The 19,076-nt window shown below is 42.2% G+C and overlaps 2 protein-coding genes across 2 annotated transcripts; one reads left to right on the forward strand and one right to left on the reverse strand.

Moving 5' to 3' along the window:
- Positions 1-642: 642 nt before the first annotated feature.
- On the forward strand, positions 643-13,899 carry itih6 (inter-alpha-trypsin inhibitor heavy chain family member 6; the record flags this gene model as incomplete). The annotated part of the gene is made up of 17 exons (XM_079168247.1): positions 643-756; positions 1,459-1,494; positions 3,285-3,439; positions 5,054-5,164; positions 5,325-5,572; positions 6,023-6,192; positions 6,308-6,424; positions 6,551-6,722; positions 6,843-8,450; positions 8,562-8,588; positions 8,786-8,803; positions 8,920-8,967; positions 9,043-9,072; positions 9,230-9,277; positions 9,379-9,492; positions 9,609-9,992; positions 10,713-13,899. 17 exons carry the CDS (start codon positions 643-645, stop codon positions 10,964-10,966), a joined length of 3,654 nt encoding a protein of 1,217 aa, XP_079024373.1. The 3' UTR covers positions 10,967-13,899.
- A 130-nt stretch (positions 13,900-14,029) lies between these two features.
- gdi1 (GDP dissociation inhibitor 1) lies at positions 14,030-18,858 on the reverse strand. The gene is made up of 11 exons (XM_079168258.1): positions 18,625-18,858; positions 17,683-17,790; positions 17,366-17,465; positions 16,994-17,128; positions 16,688-16,886; positions 16,351-16,482; positions 16,152-16,251; positions 15,852-16,023; positions 15,083-15,227; positions 14,886-14,940; positions 14,030-14,468 (listed from the first exon to the last, which is right to left on the reverse strand). Exons 1-11 carry the CDS (start codon positions 18,667-18,669, stop codon positions 14,316-14,318), a joined length of 1,344 nt encoding a protein of 447 aa, XP_079024384.1. The 5' UTR covers positions 18,670-18,858; the 3' UTR covers positions 14,030-14,315.
- Positions 18,859-19,076: the final 218 nt, after the last annotated feature.

Here is a 19,076-nt window from a genome sequence, read left to right on the forward strand (position 1 = left end):
TGTTTGCTTGGCAGCTCTGATGTGTTGTTAACTCTCCCACAGAGAAGCGGAACTTAAATGTAACAAACTGATTTCACAACAGACCAATGTACTGTTCCATTCAGCCAATAATGGGTCGTTGTGAAAGAGCTCTGAAGGGAGGTGAAAACTCGCATTTGGGAGTAATTTAAAAAATGAAACTCGGACTGGAACATTTAGTAGGAACACTCCGACAGGGAGGAGGACGGGAGTTGTTTTGGTAGCGGGGTATTTTCCCAAAATAGCCGAGCAAGGGTTAATAACCCCTCGTTTTCTCGTGCCCCTCGGTGGCAGCAGTCCGCGAAATTTCCAGTATGCATGAACGCAAGCTGGGGGCTGCTTTCTTCAAACCGAGCGGGACTCACGCAACTTTCTGACTTCGCCATCTTTTCTTTTTTTTCTCAACATCTGACGGATGTTTAACGATTATCAGAACACATTTTATTCTCACTGCAGCTGAGCCGTTTAAATTAAGGCGAGGTGAGGGAGGGGAACGACTGCCCCTTGCACTAAATAACTTGTGTAAAATGTGAGGTATGTGCACAGCGTCCTGCTGCACGAGCCACCTCAGTCCCGCTGACAACGTGAGACCACTTCACCTTGGAGTCTACAACCTGAATTACTATGGACATGATGAACTTAAAGATTCAGTGCTTTCTAGTGTTCTTCACTTTCTACGTGCAAGAGGGAATATCAAAGGATTATGAAGCAAACCTTGGAGCAGATTCTCTCTTACAGGTATATTTTTCTTTTATTTACCCTTTTCCGTTTTGTGTCAAAAGTCATAAATTGCTGCAATTTGTGCCACTTTTTGAAAACACTCCCCTCTGTTAAACCAGGCTTTATGAAGGCAGGAGAACAGTGTAACAATAATACAACATGTACTTGTAAACAATATTAGCATGAACTTCAACTCCTGAGTCACAACTATGTGGTTGGTTGGTCTGCAAAAAACTCTGTTAGAGCTTTAGCAGCTCTAATACAACCAGTACAGTGACTCACTTAGCCCGATCATATTAAAGAGCCCTAATTTTTTTAATATCAATTAACTGATTTATATGAATACTTATAAATGGTTTCCACTCTTAAACTTGTTTATGTTAAATTCCCAGCAACGACCAGCCTATGTGGTAATGTATTGACACAGCAATGACTTGTGTGCAAAATTAACATTTGAGAGCAAACCGTGCAGACCTCACTGGCCCTGTACACAGTGAAAGCTTTTATTTCCAGTTCCACTTCCCTCCATTCATGAATGGCTTTGATTCAGACTATTTTGACACAAAATCTTGACCCAACCCTCACATTGGCAGATTGTGGAGATTACTTCAAAAAGGAGGCATTTCGAACAAACAATGGTGTTAATAAATTATGTTATGCATCATAACCATGTGCCATTGGGTATAATTAAAATGTTTAACTTGCTTGTTTTTTTTCTAGAGAGTAAGACGTCAAAGCAAACCAACAAAAGCAGTGGTAAGTCTTTGCTGTTGCTGTCATAAAATACCAGATATTAAGCTAATTGTTAGCGGATGGTTGGATCTCCTCCTGCTTCAAAATATGAGATTCTCCCTTTCTTCGCCCCTGTTAAACATGTATTATATCTATGAATGCAAGAGAAAAGAATATTATTAAAGGTCTTTTACACACATTTCTATTAATATATTAGACTTTTCTCTAATATTAGATTTTTAGTGAAATATTGGAATACAAGATCCAAACTGTTTAAATGAAACCATCTGAAAAGTTTAGAGAGGAAAAGTCAACAACTACTAGAGACATATCAATTGGGCCAAGCTATATTAAACATCTGAAACAAATTGTTTATATGTTGTTTGTTAAATTAAGTTTTGAATTGTGTCAAATAATAGTAGTGCAGTAAAAAGTTTCCCTCTGAAATGTAGTGGAGTGGGTGTATAAAGTACCATAAAATGGGCTCGTATATGTCAAATTTGTACGGTACTTGAGTAAAAGTACTTTGTTTTTTCCACCACTGATACAAAGTGACTCTCAGAACAAGCTTCACAGACAGGGAAACAACCACCAGCACCTCTCATGGGATCATCAGTAGCTCCACTATGTTTTTCCTCAGTTTGCATCAAGGTTAACTGTGAAGCAATCCCCCGCAAGCATACAGTCATTTGGTTTGTATAGCACAGACCGCCTTCCTAAATACCAGTGAGCTGCAGGGCTGATGTGGCTCTCTTCCTCCTGCCTGTCTCCTCGTCATACAGTAATGTGGCCAGCACTGACCAGATCGGTCTCAGCAGGCGCCGGCGTTACCCGAGTAAACAGGAGGAGGACAGAGACACCATGCTTTGTGTGTGATGGGGACACACACACACACACACACACACACACACACACAAAGAGTTATCACTATGCTTCGTGTATAAGAGTATAGGGTGGTGGGTTTGAGTAAGCATACATGGTTGTTTGTTATAGTCATACCTGTAAAAATGCGGTATGAATCCCCAGTTATGATCTGTGAGGATGACAGTCAGACAGAAAGGGGTGGAATGTAACTAAGTATAGCCTACATTTACTTAAGTATAGTATTTAAGTACAAATTCAAGGTACTGTAGTTGTACTTTACTTGAGTACTTACACTTTACGCAACCTAATACTTCTACTCCACTACATCTCAGAGATAAATATTGTACTTTTTACTGCACTACATTTGTCTGACAGCTTTCGTTACTTTTCAGATACACTACCTGGTGAAAACCATGTATCTCCAAATACGGTGATTTAGAATGTTTGCGATAAACTGAAGGATGACGTGTTTCTTTATATGTTGAGAAAATCTTCCTACTTCCTAAGCTAAATAAACAATTTAAAATGCCTCTTGGTTTTTCTGAGATCATGAAAAGTTGACTTTTTAAGAGATAGATGCTTCTCACAGGACAGCGATGCTACAAACGTACAGAATATGATGCATTGCATGATAAACAACACTGACAGGAAATGTTTTTCTTCACAATGACTGCTTTTACTTTTGATTGGTACATTTTGCGGATACATACTTTTACTAAAGTAAGGTTTTGAATACGCTACTCTTAATTGTTGTGAAGTTTTTGCACAGTGTGATATTAGTACTTCATTTTCTTAAGTAAAGAATCGAGTGAATACTTCTTCCACTGCTACCAGTTTCACTTGTATTCCCAGTGGATCACAATAATGCGTCTTGCCCCTCCTTCTAGAACAGTGCTGTGTTGTGATATGTAATGAAATGAAATGTATGCATCTATTTGTGATGTCACTAGCTGAAGGTGACTGACTACCATGTGAGGTGTTCAGTGGTGTCCCGCTATGCTATTACCACAGTCCAGAGTTCAGTATGGAACCAGCTCCCCATCACCAAGGAGGCTGCCTTTGAGGTGGACCTTCCCTCCTCTGCTTTCATCTCCAACTTCACCATGTGAGTCATCGTCTTTCTCTTCTACAGTGTACAGCATTTCTACATCACTCCTTCCTGTATTTGTTTATTAGTGTAGTTGAGTGTCTGTCTTTCAATTTCCTTTACATCTAATCTCTGACATCACTCGGAAAGTCAGGAAACGCTACCAATCATTGTTTCACTTACTGTGTTTTGAATGGTAATTCCTCACTAATTCCTAACAAATGGGGTCACCTAAGTCAAAAGTATTGACAGGAAATATTGTTTCTTGCCTGTATAAATAATATGAACCTGCAATTTTAGTGAGAGTTTTACATAAATAAAGGTAATGTACTCATTAATGGGCAGCATCCAGAAATAAATCTTCAGAAGAATTATGTCAGGAACTAGAAATCCGGTCCAGAGGAGAGATGCATAATTTGATTACTAAGAGTGTTTGCTGAGCGCTCTCCTTCAAAAATGCTAAATATAAACAAAACAAATAAGTCAACACTGCAGGCCAAACACCAAACCTGGAGCTGGATTTGGGAGCGGAAGCAGGTCAGGAGGAGGGGAAACCTGAGGGCAGATGAATACCAGGCTTTGTAAATGCAAGTCAGAAAGTTAATAGAGAAAATGACAGGAGTTTACCCAGTCCCTCTTTTCTCCCCTGCACAGTTTACTGAGGCAGCCTGCCAGTTTAGATACGCTACACACACACACACATGCCTACGTCGACTGTATGTATGCGTGCCTACATGGAGGCGGACGTAGACTTCTATTTTTTAAGTATGTGTGAGTTTGGAGCTAGTACCGGTCTTTTTTTTCTTTTTTACAACCATAATTCTTCACTTCTGTCTTTCATTCACACGCACACTTACACATACACCTTTTCACCCTCAGAACCTTTACAGTCGTCTGCACATCACCAAATACCCCAGAAGGGGGAAAAAAAGCAAATGTGTTGCGTAAGTTCTTTGGCATTTCTGTGTCAAACTAAGAACTCTGTGTTCTGTGTGTAGGTCACTGATGTACACACGTTCCTTCACCCCCACTCGGCCAGCCACACACATAAATACAAGCGCCTCCATTTTCCACTCTTGCCATTCTGCTCTGTTTCTCAAACAAGACCCTCTTCAAGCCAGTGGGTTTATTTTAGTTAGCCCTTAGATGTTTTTTTTTCTCTTTGGATATATTTGTTCAAAGGACTTGACCTTAATTTAGCACCTTGTCACGTGACATCAGCGGTCACCGAAGTTTAGGACGTGCACTGTGTGAATTGGATCCCACTTTGGAGCGGTGGTTTTGGTTGGGATTTCAGCGGGCGTAGCCGACAGCGGCACTCCTTTGGAGCGTCATCTGCCTGCAAGATCTCTCTTCATTAATGCTGTTTTTAGAGGGAAATTACTCTTTTCCACTCGCCCTGTTTATGACCCCACTTCCCCTTTACATGTTATGAACTCCATTTGTAAACACGCATAATGCGTGCTTGTGAAGCAGCTTCGTGATCGCTCTGGAAATACAAGCAGCAAAATAAAGTAAATCACGCTCAGCAACTCAACGCAGGCCAGGCGTGTTTTCTGACTGAAATATAATCTGGCTACTGTGACTCACACAGAAAGCTGTTTCTTCTTCCTCTTTCCTCTATCCCATCAGCACCTCCAATGGCAAAGTGTATGTGGCCCAGGTGAAGGAAAGAGCCGCTGCCAGGAAAATTTACGATGCCGCTAAGAAGCAAGGGAAAACAGCTGGACTTGTTGCTACAAAGTCAGTCCCAGATTTCTTTCTTTTTTCTTTAACTTCCACAAAAATAACATTTCTGAATTTAATCTGTTTCTTTTGCAATGTCATCCTACTACGTAAGAGGAGACTGACATCCAATCCAATATTGGGATATTTGCTTCCCTCTTACTCTGCTGTGTTCCAGAGAGAGGGAGATTGAAAAGTTTCGTGTGGCGGTAAGCGTGCCGTCAGGAGCTCGGATGTCCTTCTCCCTGTCCTACGAGGAGCTGTTGCCTCGTCGACTCGGCCGCTATGAGCTTAGTTTGGGTTTGAGGCCAAGACAGCCTGTGCAGAACCTCACGTTAGACGTCAGTATAACGGAGCGGACGGGCATCAGTTTCATCAAAGCCTTTCCTCTCAAGACGAGCCGGCTGCTCTCCAACACTGCTCAAGGTAAAATATGACAGAGTTCTTACCTGTCATTTATTTGAACTGGGATGAACAACTTTCAAACGAGAAAATCAACCTTCAATGCTACTGCACTGTTTTAAAGGTACACCGCCTTCTACCTACCACCAGGTGTTTAGAGCAGTAACAGCAAAGGCTTTACATAACAATTCTTTGATTGACATTAGTGTTTCAAGGAATAGTTTATATAGTCATAATATTTTGGGAAATAAGCATATTCACTTTTTCCAGGAGTGTTAAATTAGAAGATTGATGCCATTCTCAGTTTTGCAGTAAATATAATTTGTAAGCTTAGTTTAGCATAAACAATAGAAACATGGAAACAGCTAGCCGGCTCTCTCTTTCCCAAAATGTCTAACCATTCCTTTACTTGAAATGTTGTAATTATGTTTTACCATTTCTTATTAATGCTACATGGATGCTACTCTCCTACAGGTGATGCAGACGCCCCTGCCTCCACTCATGTTGAGCATAGCGCTGGCTGTGCTCGGGTTCGCTACAGTCCCACTCTACAGCAGCAGAACAGCATCTCCTCCAAAGGTCTTAACGCAGACTTCATCATCCAGTATGATGTGGACCTCAGAGACCTCATGGGTGAAGTCCAGGTCAGGAGCATCTGTTCATGCCTGGCGTGTTTGAGTGTTTGTCACAATACAGGAATGTGTTATTGGTACCAGTAAAGGTTGTCTTCTCCCCCATTTACTTTTATATTTTCTCCAGGTGTATGATGGCTACTTTGTGCATTACTTTGCACCCAGAGGGCTTCCTGTGGTTCCTAAGGATGTTATATTTGTCATTGATGTCAGTGGCTCAATGATAGGCACGAAGATAAAACAGGTAAAGTGGACAAACCTCATGGACTCCATTATGGTTCTACAATGAGAAAACTCTCTAAAATATAACAATATTCTGCAAAGATAATGTGGAATCTCTGTCAATAATTCTAATAATTTCTGTCAGTAGACCAAGCAGGCCATGGGCACCATTCTCGGGGACCTTAGAGAGGGAGACCACTTCAATATCATCACCTTCTCAGACAAGGTTCACACCTGGAAGAAAGGACGAACAGTCCGGGCGACTCGGCAGAATGTACGAGATGCCAAAGACTTTGTGAAGATGATTATTGCGGAGGGATGTGAGTTGAAATGTGATACTGTTTGAGTTGTGGCATTGTAGTCAAGGTGATCATCGTATCAAACTTCCGTATTGTTTGATCTTTTCCTTCAAAACTGATTGATCCACTCTTCTGTATCAGGGACCAATATCAATGCAGCTCTGCTGTCAGCTGCCCAGCTCGTCAACCCTCCATTCTCCGCCTCTTCCAACCACCTCTCATCCCATCGAGTCCCTCTGGTAATTTTCCTTACTGATGGGGAGGCAACCATCGGAGTGACAGCTGGTGACACCATCCTTAGTAACGCCAAGAAAGCTTTGGGCTCCTCCTCTCTGTTTGGCATTGCCTTTGGAGACGATGCAGACTTCCTCCTCCTGAAACGCCTTGCTCTGGATAACCGTGGTGTGGCGAGGATGGTGTATGAGGATGCAGATGCAGCCTTGCAGCTGAAGGGCTTCTTTGATGAAGTAGCTAGCCCTTTGCTATCAGACATCCAGCTGTCGTACCTGGACGATCAGGCGTTTGACATCACCCGCGCCATGTTCCCGAATTACTTCCAAGGCTCGGAGTTGGTGGTGGCTGGCAGGGTCAAACCAGGGCTCAAGGACTTAAAGGTGTCAGTGTCCGCCACTGACTTAAAGCAGCGTGTCAAGTTGGAGAACGACGTGTTGATTTCCCATGCTAAGGGGAACGGGAGTGCAGAATCACTAGACTGTTCGGGAGGTTTAGAAGGAATATCCAGTTTTGTGCGCCGTCTCTGGGCGTATTTCACCATCAAAGAGCTGTTACTGGCCAAACTGAATGCTACTGACCCTGCAACTCAAAGGTTACTGGCAGACAAGGCCACCAACCTATCCCTCAAGTATAACTTTGTAACACCAGTCACTTCTTTAGTTGTAGTTAAGCCAGACACAGATGAAGCAGCTCAAACTCCAACCACCACACGACCCACCACCGCAGCCTCTATAACCACCACAGCAACGATTACTGCCGCCGCCAAAATATCAGCTGCTGGTCCTGCAAAGAAGCCTAGTGCACCTTCTATCCCCAGGTCTGAAAAAAACAAACCAGACCCTCCCCAGCCACCTCAAAAGCAAATAAAAAAAATCGCATCACCAACTTCCACAGCAAAAACAGCAACATCCAAGAAAACCACAACGACTTCAAGTCCCAGCTCTGTCAAAACTGCCCCAGCTCCATTCTCGGGTAAAAAGCCCACTCCTTCCCACAATGAATCCAAAATGGCTTCTCCTCCTTCTCCTGTTGGTAAGATGCCCACCTCTCTGCTGAATGCTCTAAAAACCGCGCCACCCCCTGCACCTGGAAAAGTCTACACCCCGCAGCCCAAAGCCTTGAAAACAACCACGCCCTCCACAACCACCACAATGTTAACATTCACCACCAGCACCACACCTGAGCTCAGCTCGGTCAGAACCGACCCTGCACCTCTGCCCGGGAAACCCCTTACCCCTCAGGCCAGTACAGTGAGGACAGTCCTGCCTCCTGTCAAAGCGACTGTGCCCTCCGCAGAGGCAGAAAACACCCCCACATCTGCTCCAGATGTTCCTAAAATCACCACCGCTGTGCCTGAGCTGTTGTCTCCGCTCACCTCTCCCACCCCGGCACCTGCTCCAGCTGTGGATGACAACAACACAGACCTGAGCATCGCAACCTTTGTGTCAGCCACCTTTTCTCCTATGCCTGGTGTGACAGATGGGCCACGCCTGTGGGAAGCAGCAGGGCTTCTGGGTAGGTTACGCTCTGTTTCGTCTGTCGAGTCCGATCTGGTTTCAAGCTAAATTTCAAGGATGCAGACTTTTGTATTTATTCCTAATTGAATGTTATTTATCTCTCTACTAGATGTCTCTACTTTCATACAAAGAAAAGGTGAAAGTGAATTTTCTCTTTATATTTCAGTGACAGTGTTCTGAATTTTTTACTACATTTTATCTGGTAAAAATGAAATAAATGTAATAAGATACTCTTACAGCTGTTGGATTATGATATACCATGATAATCAGCTACATGACAGCATCGTAACTGAATATAAATCAATCTCATATTCTATCTCTTATCTCTTATAGATATCGACCTTGTGAAAGGTGAGTATAACATTTAATGCTTGTTATACTGTTGTCCGCTGTAACATCTAAATTACCTCATGAGCAGCAGAACGTGTCCTAAACTTAGGTTCTCATTGCTTGCCTCCGTTTCCCAGACTATGATGCAACCTATGACTATGACTACGATCTCAACTATGATGCCTGTAAGTTTAAAATTCTTATTAGAAGTGATTCTGTGCTTTTCAGGCCTTAAAAATAAATGTCTGACTTAATTCTAGGGGATGATACTGCAGACACTGGATCATTTGGTAAGTATTCAGTGGGTGTTGTTAACAGCTGCATGTCTTAAATAATACGTAATTTCTTATAGAGACACTGCTTGCACTATCTGTGTAGTCCTGTCATTGATTTCAATGTTTGGAAGTGAGGAGGACTGTCCTTTAGTTGAATGTCTTGTGCTTTTAGATAGTGCTCCCTCCAGATTGAGCACCGTCCGGGTCTTCTCCTCATCAGGTCAAGAACTTAACATTTTACGTTTTCAATTACAACGTCAAATAAATTTGAATATTTCATGTACCTGTGTCGTATTAATGCTCAAATGTCGTCTGTTGTAGTTGATGGAGATCCTCATTTTGTGGTCCAGCTGCCAAAGCTGCATCAGAACCTGTGTTTCACAGTAGACGGCAGAGCTAATGACGTTCTCAGACTGATAGAGGAACCAGAGAGAGGTATGCTTACAAATAATATCTCTCATTTCAGTTCGGTGTATAAATATACATGTTTTAACATCAACTAATATGTGTTACTAGTGTATTACTAAATGTGTGCTCCCTTCTTCCTTGAGGCATCATTGTTGACGGCCACCTAATGGGAGCTCCCTCCAAACACGGTGTAGAAGACCGCACCCGAACTTACTTCGACCGGCTCACCATTTCCTCAGCCACAGGCGGCTCTGGCGACATCATGATCACCCTCTCATTGGACGCTGTAGTGGTGGAAGGGGAAGGGCGGGATCATCTTCCCATCAATCAGCAAGGGTCCGTGGCGAGGCAGGGTGTGACGGTCACTGTGGACAACCATCGGAGCTGCTGGATCGAGCTGAACAAGGGTGTGCGGTTCCTGGTTATGTTCCATCACTATGAACACCCCAGCTACCTGCAGATGGCTCACCTGGGTTTCTACATCACAGATGGACGGGGGTTATCTGCTTCAACCCAAGGCCTGCTGGGTATGTACACATCTAGTCTTCACTGTTAGCTTTCACTGAATCTTTGTGTGCTGCTCACTGTCCTTCATTCCTACTTAAGTGGACTGCAGAACTGTTATCATCCAAATGTACTTAGGTAAGTATCAAAAGTACTCATCCTGCAGAAAAATGTCCTGTGACCGATATGTTATCATATGTGACATTATTTGATTGTTATATTGACGCATCAGTAGCAGCAAATTGCTGTTGTAGCTGGATGAGGTGTGGCTGATTGCAATTTATTTATATACAGCTAAGTAGTAGTAGTAGTAGTAGTAGTAGTCAGTAGTATAATGTCTCCCAGCCTAGGGGTCAGGCCCTAGATTAAATGTGACGGGACATCAGATACAGCAGGAAAAAGGTAAAGTAAAGCTATAACAAATGTGTACAGATTTAAAATAGAAATGTCACATTGGTGGAACTGTTTACAACTTATAAACATTTGAAATGTGACAAGGTTGGAAACCATTGGTTTACTCTTAAACAAGGTGTTTTTTTGTATTTTGAGGTTTTATATGTAAAATTAAAAAGAATAAACTGGCAGATAAATGTAAACAATACAATATTTCCTTCTAAAATGTTGCGGAATAGAAAGTAGCATGAAATTGAAACACTGAAGTACAAGTACCTTCGTTTTAGTACGGTACTAGAGTAAATGCACTTAGTTACTCTCCACCTCTGCTGTCCTTTGTCTGCCTACAGGCCAGTTTCAGCACGCTGACATGAGTGTGACAGCGGTGAAAGATGATCTGGGTGGAGGTGCGCACAATGAGGCAATTTCAACCACGGGGATCCTGAGGTGGGGACCAGAGAAAATGCGGGTCACCTTGCAGGACAAGACGCTGAAAGACACGGTGCGGAAAAACCACACGGGCAAGTGCTGGGTGGTGCCCAAGGCAGAGGTAGAGAGACTACTGGGTCATCCATACGAGAGCTACGTGGTGGATCATGTGTAATTCTAGCCGAGTCTGCTCCGCCTTGTTGCCTCTCTGCTACACAGCTCAGGTCACAGCAGTTGTCATGGCGTGGTTATTGGACAAAGGATGAGCAAGAATTGGGACTCTGTGAGGCTAAAATGACACGTCGCCACACATTGTCTAATATTGTGTAAGGAGCAGTGGAACACAGGTGTGCTTACAAAAGAGGGGGGGACATTTTCTAAGAGTAATGAGGAAATTTGGTTCGACAAATATAATGGACTGAACGATGCTGTTGTCTTCCATCAGTGAATTTGATTTGGATTCGAGCTCTGTGTTCTGTATGTGACAGAGACGTCGTGTTCTCCTGTTCGCATGGCAACCACAAAATGTCCATTTGTGCCGCAGCAGTTTGTGCTCGCTCCAAAATGTCTTGCACGCTAACTCTGTTCACGACTTCAAAGATGTTTATTAGATTATTCTTGTATTTCATCTTTGAGTGATTATCAAGCAAAGCCTTGTAATTATAAAAACTGTATTATTCTGTAAGTTGTATTTTTCTAGTACGTGTATATAAAGTATTATTGTATGTATGTGTAGATACTCTTCCCACAAAACTCACCTGGATATTGTGATTGCATCTTAAAGAGGATACACAAAACAAAATCGCTCCAGGTTTGCCATGTGCTTTTTATTTTTCTATCATTTCATTCATAGTTTAATTCATTTTATTTGTTACACAAGACATTAGGCATTGCTCACAAACTAGTGATCAAACAAGGACAGTAAGTTTTCTACTACTCAGCCTGAACTATTTCTTTTGTCAATTTCAAGGGATAGTTTGTCAATAGTGGTTCCCGAAAATGCCAAACTGGATGGAAATTAAAACAGTACACCACACATGAGGCTTTTGTTTTCAATAAATTAAAAGAGATGACAGTATCTGATGCTGAGGAAGGGCAGGAGAGGGAGGGCTTCAGATATGTCTATGTTCAAAAAAGTAAACAGTATTCCAGTTTTTATCAGATAACATGTTTCCAGGATGAAGACCACAGACAGTGCTGAATGATGCACATCGTGAACACACAGCTGTATAGATTTTGACTGACTGTTGCTTTTTATCCTTCCTTCAAAACCGGTTTCTTAGGAATGCTAATAATCATAACAAATCATGATGCAACACTGGAATGATCACTGAATAAGGTGAACGTAAAACACATGACACAGCAAATAACAAACAAAAACAAAGAATTTTCTGTGTGCATCACTTTAAAATCCTTTTTTATCATCAGAACATGATCTAATAGCATAGCATATTCAGCATTTGACATAAACCTTTCCACAATACATCAGTGAAATTCAAATAAATAGAGCAGAACAATAAGACACGTCAACACCCCAAACACGGGATAACTTTTGTTTAGAGTTGCTCAGGGATTTGTCGTGGTGGAATGAAAGTGAGATGGAACCGCTTCAGTGTTTTAAAGAAAACGATCAGGCGTCGTATCTGTTTGTTGTTGATGTGTAACAAGCCACAGATCAATCTGGCTGAAAGTGAACGTGCACTGCAGAGATATGAGGACTGCCTCCACTCAGGTGTACAGTAGCAGCCCTGGTAGAAAACAACATCCCTTCTATAGTATTTAGTCAGATCTGCGAAGCAACAGACAACAACAAACTGTACTTTTAACATTGCCAGAAACTTTTGCCAATAACAGCAACACCATTTTTGGCACAAGACCGACCTGCCACTAACGATTAGTTGAAACAAAGCAGTCAACTTTTGAAAGGGCCCAAAAATTTAAATAAGACCCCAAATTAAGGCTAAAACCAAATAAAAGCATCTTGGTTCGTTCTTGTGGGGCAGCACCTACAACTGTGGCTTCATACCTTTGCTACAAAGTCTTTGAAAGTTATGGGAATATCCAGCTTTTCCCTCTATTTATAACTACAATTTTCCATAGGATTTAGTCCCCCAGGGAATGACTTACCTAAATGACATACACAAGGGTTGAAACAACCAAGACACAATCTGGTGCTTTTCACTATGAGCCAAAATTTCAGTCTTCATCCTCTTCACTCAAAAGTGAAACTTTCCAAAATCCAAAACATTTCCCACATACATTCTTTTCTCGAGAACACACTCCTTGCATTTCAATTTCAAGTACAATTTGACATAATCAATCTGTTTTTCATCGCTCATTCCAAATCCTCCAGAATACCTCATAGAAAGCCTCGCCTAACACTAGAAGAATCCTCTCCATGCCTCTTTTGCTTCAGACATTCCCTTTTCTCCCAACTTGAAGACCACAGTTTCAACCTCAGATCTGTAAACTTCATAAATTCAGCCAGTGAAATGGGCACCAAATATATAGAAATAAAACTCTTCAATAATTTAAAAATGTTAGAAAGTAAACTATTCAAATTTGAAATTAACATCACACAACAGAGATAAACAAAGGAACAGTTTTTTGGGGAGGTGGGGTGGGTGACAGTTAATAGCCACTGGTTAGCTTGCCTGCTAGCACAGGGAACACAACAGCATTGCAAAGTGAGCACTATCAGTTGACAGAACAGCCCATTTATATGTAATTTTTCATCACATTTTTTTTTTCGCCTGACCAACAGATTTTGCCAAAAGGAGCGGCGTCTTTTGACGAAAAAAAAAACAGGTAAAAGACCAAGTAAGAGGAAAGTGAAAGCAGGGTTGACAGGAGCGATGTGTGGAATGGTCCAGCCTTCATACCGCAGTGTCATTTTGAGTCTATGTACAATACTACTGTGTGTAAAAGATGCATGCATGTCAACTGGAGGTGACCCTTCCAGAGGATTCTATACTAAACCATTACAGATCTCTCGTGTCAGAGCTCGCAGTTCAGACCTCTCAATCCCATCAATCTTCCATCCACCCAACCTCGGATAAGAGGAGAAAGACGTTACAGAAAGAATGAAATGCGTTGAAAATCGCCAACAACAAGTAATAAATTCACCTCTAATGATAATAGTTAAGACATGATTATACTGTAAATTCTACAATGGAATGAAAGACCGTATCAACCCTGCTTTTCAGTGACAGAGATAAGGATTGTGAGTATTGGTATATGTGTGTGTGTGTGTGTGTGTGTGTGTGTGTGTGTGTGTGTGTGTGTGTGTGTGTGTGTGTGTGTGGGTCTGTGTCTGTGTGTGTGTTTGTGAGCATTTATGTGTTTGAATGTGTTTCAAGAGAGAGAGGGACATAAGGAAAAGGAGGCAAATGGCTGACGGCAGGCAGGAACACACTCTATCCGCCACGCTCCCACCCATTTGTTTTTAAACCACAAGCACTGCCGCCTCTTTTCGCCCCGCCTCCTCCTCCGGCCCCGCCCTCTCTTTGAAGCCCCTCTACCGCTCACTGCTCATCCTCCCCAAACACATCGTTCTGTTTGCGCTTCATGTTCTCAAAGTCAAAGTCGCTGCCGGTCATACGTTTGTAGATGTCCTTGATGTCGTTGCAAGTGGTCTCGAAGTGAGTGGTGGCATCATAGGAACTTGAGGCGAAGACCTGGGAAAGATAAAATGACAGGACTGAGAATCTCTACAGCCTTGCTAGCGGCTCTGTGATTTGAGCTAAATGCTAGCAGCATGCTAACACGCTCACAGTGACAATGCTAACCTGCTGACGTTTAGCAGGTAGTGTTTACAAAGTTCACCATCTTACTTTAGCCTGTTAGCATGCTAACTATGTGTCATGAATGTCAACCCATTAGAATATATCCTATTTTTGTTTTTGCTAAGGAGAATAGCGTAGCTAGCTAGCGATGTGACCTCAGCGTCTGAGCGGCCGTTCTAACTCCATATGAGCTTGATTTAAGTAAAATATTAAAGACACATGCAAGTATCTGACCTTATATAAAGACACACAAGGCAATGTGCTATTATTTAAAAGAAACAGTTTTGAACAATCAAGGTTTCCACTTACCTGGCTATCAGTACCATCATCTGTGGGCTCATAAAGGTCACTAATAGCCACAAACCTGTCAAAAACAAAAACAAACTCCATTAACAAGTATTATCACAGGGCTTCTTCCATATTTGTATATCACATTGTCGTCATGTTTAGTTTTGTAGCCTGCTTGTTTGTTAAACCATGAATCCATGAATTGTTGAAATGCTGACTTTTGGTCGATGGGCTCCAGCAGCTCCAGGGCCGGCTCTATCTCAGCCTCGGGCTCGCTGGTTTCCACTGTGGTGCTGATGATGGCAATGTACTTCCCCTGGGCTGCCACGTTGTGAGCATAGGAGATCATGCACACGTAGATGTCTGGAGAATTGACAGAAGGGTTCAGATGAGAAGTCTAAAAGCAACAATAACTGATTTTCTTTTTGGCCACTTGGAGGCAGTGGATATCACTTAAAAGTTGATATTGGAAACTTGTTAGCAAACAGTTGCTTGTTTACGCTCCCAGCAGACATGGAGAAACATTAACATTTCTTTCTAATCATGCTTTTGGCCACTTTCAATATTCATACTCTCCTTTTAGCTCTGTCTAGTTCTTTAGCCGTTAAATGTTCAACTATGTTCCTCATCTAACTTGCGTCATGTGGTGCTCAGAGTCGGACAGATTTGTTATTATGAGTGCCCCCTTTCACATACAAGTAGTCAAATGATCCATTGTTGATATAAGAACATTGATTATAGCTGCTTTAAGAGTACTAGTATGTTAAAAAGCTAATGTGGGACTAAAATTGGCATGTTTCACTTTTTGAAATATGAATGCTTTATTTGTTATCATTAGAGTGCTCCTCGATATCTCCGGAACTTCAAATCAAATCACTTACATTTAACAGAAAGGGCATCTTTGTAATTGGTCTTACTGCTACAATTTCTAAAAAACAAACTCTCTACCATTCAGTTGAGTAGTTAGAAAATGACAATGATCCTTACCCGATTTGCGGTTAACCTGATTCTGAGGGATGATGATCTGGCAGGAGTTGGAGTCATTAGTGTTTTTGATGGGGTGGCTGAGGACGCAGATCACACGGATCACCTGACCCGCCTTCCGGACGCGGTCTGGGATGTAGCTGGGGTCGCAGATGAGCTGCTTACAACGAGCCACCTGCAGCAGGAATGATACGGCAATGTGCATGGAGCATTTCAAAGGACTAACTTTTGCGTCCCCTCTGCTTGAATAAACGTAATGACTGATTGTAAATCTGCATAATCATGGACAATAAATCGGCGTACCTCGCCCTCAGACTTCACTCCAACCACATGGCCATCTTCCATCACTATCTCATCCACTGGTTTGTTCAGCATGTAGGTCCCTCCATAGATTGCACTCAATCTAAAATGACGAAGTGGGTTATTACGTTTTTATTTACTATTAAAGACAAGCTGTATTCTATAATAAAGCACTATAGATAGAAAATATATTAACAATAACCTGGCAAATCCCTGGGGCAGCTCTCCCAGACCATACAAGGGGTAGAGGTAGGGGCTCTTCCCATACCGTGCCAGCGACTCACTATACAGCTTGATACGATTGATCGTCTCCAAACAGGGAACATCAAGATAGCTGAAGGAGAAGAGAATACAACAAAGGAAGATAATTAATAGGAATAAACAGAAATAATGAGATAATTCTATGCAAATTCCCAGTCAAAAAGTATTCTACATACAGTTTTATTAAACCGCCTTTTCAGCATATATTCTTTAGTTCTTTTCATTATTTCATGTTAACATAATAAATGCAGTGCTTGACATCATGCTGTTGTTCTTACTCATCTGTCCTGTAGAGGGCCAGGGCGTGGCCAGTGAAGTCAATGACATCCTGGCCGAGGTCAAACTTCTTGTAAACATCCCTCATCGTTGTGGTTTTGGGGTCCACGCCCTCAAAGGTCTTGGGGTCGTTCTCGTCGAAGTTGGCCACAAAGACTAAGAACTTCCGAAACCTTCTCTTCTCAAACATTCCCATCAGATCTGGAAATTCAATTAAAGGCTTATTGATGTAGTACATGATCACTTAAAACGTGATTTGTATACTCTACTCTTGATATCTTAGACATAGACATATTTGAGCAGCTTACTTGAAGCTAGTGCCTCGGTCTCGGTCGACGGCACCTTGTAGATCTTTCCGCCTTTGTAGACAAAGCTTCCCTCCACTACCTTAAAGTCCAGGTACCGTGTCACTTCTGTGTATAGCAGCATCTTCACAAGTTGACCTGCAATGATGCAGACAAACGCATGTTACATCTTATTATTTGTCATCAAACATTCTGCCTTAATTGCATCAAGACCTAGACTGCCAGTAGTCTGATTAGTTAATTCCCTATTCCTGGGTCTTATCAGTAACACCAATTATGTACTAAGTGTCGATCTTTCTCCGCAGTATATGATGAGTGAGTTTCATGGTAATATATTAATTTATTGATGAACAAAATCAGTGATGCAGGACTGACCGTTGGCCATGAGAAACTTGGGGATGAGGTCAACGTTCCAGTCCCTTCCTCTGCCCATTGACTCGGGCGGACTATCTGGAAGACTGAAGCGCTTGTACAGCTGTGGAAGACGACAGTAAAGAGAAACATAAGCAACATCCTGCGAGGATTAAATCTATGATGCTGACAGAAGACAAAGCATTTCGGAGGATAAGGCGGTGAGCAAATGAAGACAATAAAAACAGCAGCTGATGCACAATGGCACCGGGTGTAAACTGAGATGTACTGAGGGATATAAAATATATTGATTGCTTTTATAGATCCCAGGGGCCCTTTACCTCCTCCAGAGGGGTGATGGAGGAGCTCTCGCCACCATAGTAGGGGTTCCTGTCCATGTGTAGAACCTTTTTCCCGTTCACAGACATGATCCCGGACAGAATGCATTCCTGCATGAAACAAGATTCAAAAGTCAATGACATAAAATGAAAATGAAACAAACAAGGCTGAGGACAGGGGTCTCCCTAAGATTTAATAAAGGACATGAACGACAGTTAAGAGGTTTTGACAGAAGGGTGCAGGGAGGACCGAAGGAACGGTGTGCGCATGCGCGACACGATCGGTTCATCCATGTATCTCCTGTAATAATAATAATAACAGTAATATGTGTAATAATGTATATTCTTAGAACAGTGTGCGCACGACATTAGCACATCATAAATTACAAATGATTGTGGCTAGCATTCACAAAAGGATATTTGATACATGTTAAAAGAAAATGTCGACTTTTATGCACGCGACAACCGGGATTATTATCTCTTAAAATGTATCGGGCATATTTCTGCCGCATCGGGTGTGATGAGAGAAGGGAATTGCGGCAGTGAAGGGCTCAGTCATTTAATGAACCCGTGCTCAGGCCTGCGCCAACCTTAGGATGGAGGCCTGTCTATGCAAAGAGGACCATGACACACTGTGGGGTTACGCCTAAAAGATGATCCTGGCTGTAACACAACACTGAGCCGGCTGTGAGAACAATAAAAACGTGTTTTAAATCCTGGACGCATTGTTTGCTTTCTGTCATGCACACGCATGTCGAAGTAGATTTAGAAACATTGTTTCTTATAACAATCTTGTAATGTCACAAGCACACAGGGATGCAGGAGTTTTTCACGTCTGGGCTCGGATAGATGAGGGGATCCATGCGTTAAATAATCCTATGGAAGCTCGCGCAATCAATCTGTTTTGTTTCCGTGCAAAAAAGCAAATGAAGCCTGACTACTTACTGTGAGCCCGGTGCCCAAAACGATCACATCATATTCCTCATCCATGTTGTATCACCGCCTTTCCCGTCTCGCCCTCTTTTTGCCTTGAGAATTGAAGGGTGTTGAAGGAAAGAATTACAAGTGACTTCACGCAAACCGGGGATTTCAGCTCCCTTTTCTCTGCCCGCGTGCTTTAAACTACTCGTTCAGAGTTAAGTATTATTTAATAATCATAAGGCATTCATGACCAATAGAATAAACTGTCCACACTGTCACCGGCGAGGACGACCAAAGATGGCCCTGATCGTGGAGCGCTCTAGTACAATGTTAGTGCGCGACAGAAAATAGTGCTCATTCTCCTCCTCTCTTCCCATCATGCCACACAATGGACTCAAACTGAACAGCTGACTGTAATAGGAAACCCCGCTTAGAGCTGTTGTTATGAAGCAATTACATATATGTTTAGTTTAGTT

This window comes from Pholis gunnellus (assembly GCF_910591455.1).
Source record: "Pholis gunnellus genome assembly, chromosome: 2".
In the NCBI taxonomy this organism is placed as follows: Eukaryota; Metazoa; Chordata; class Actinopteri; order Perciformes; family Pholidae; genus Pholis; species Pholis gunnellus.

What these genes read in the sequence shown, in the direction of transcription:
- gdi1 (XM_079168258.1), bottom strand. Translation starts at nt 18,669, where the DNA reads ATGGATGAGGAATATGATGTGATCGTTTTGGGCACCGGGCTCACA. An exon ending in GCCCTCTACAGGACAGATGA is followed by an intron (nt 16,483 to 16,687) that starts GTAAGAACAACA and finishes CTTCTCCTTCAG; the next exon opens with CTATCTTGATGTTCCCTGTT. An exon ending in ATGATGGTACTGATAGCCAG is followed by an intron (nt 14,469 to 14,885) that starts GTAAGTGGAAAC and finishes TATCTTTCCCAG; the next exon opens with GTCTTCGCCTCAAGTTCCTA.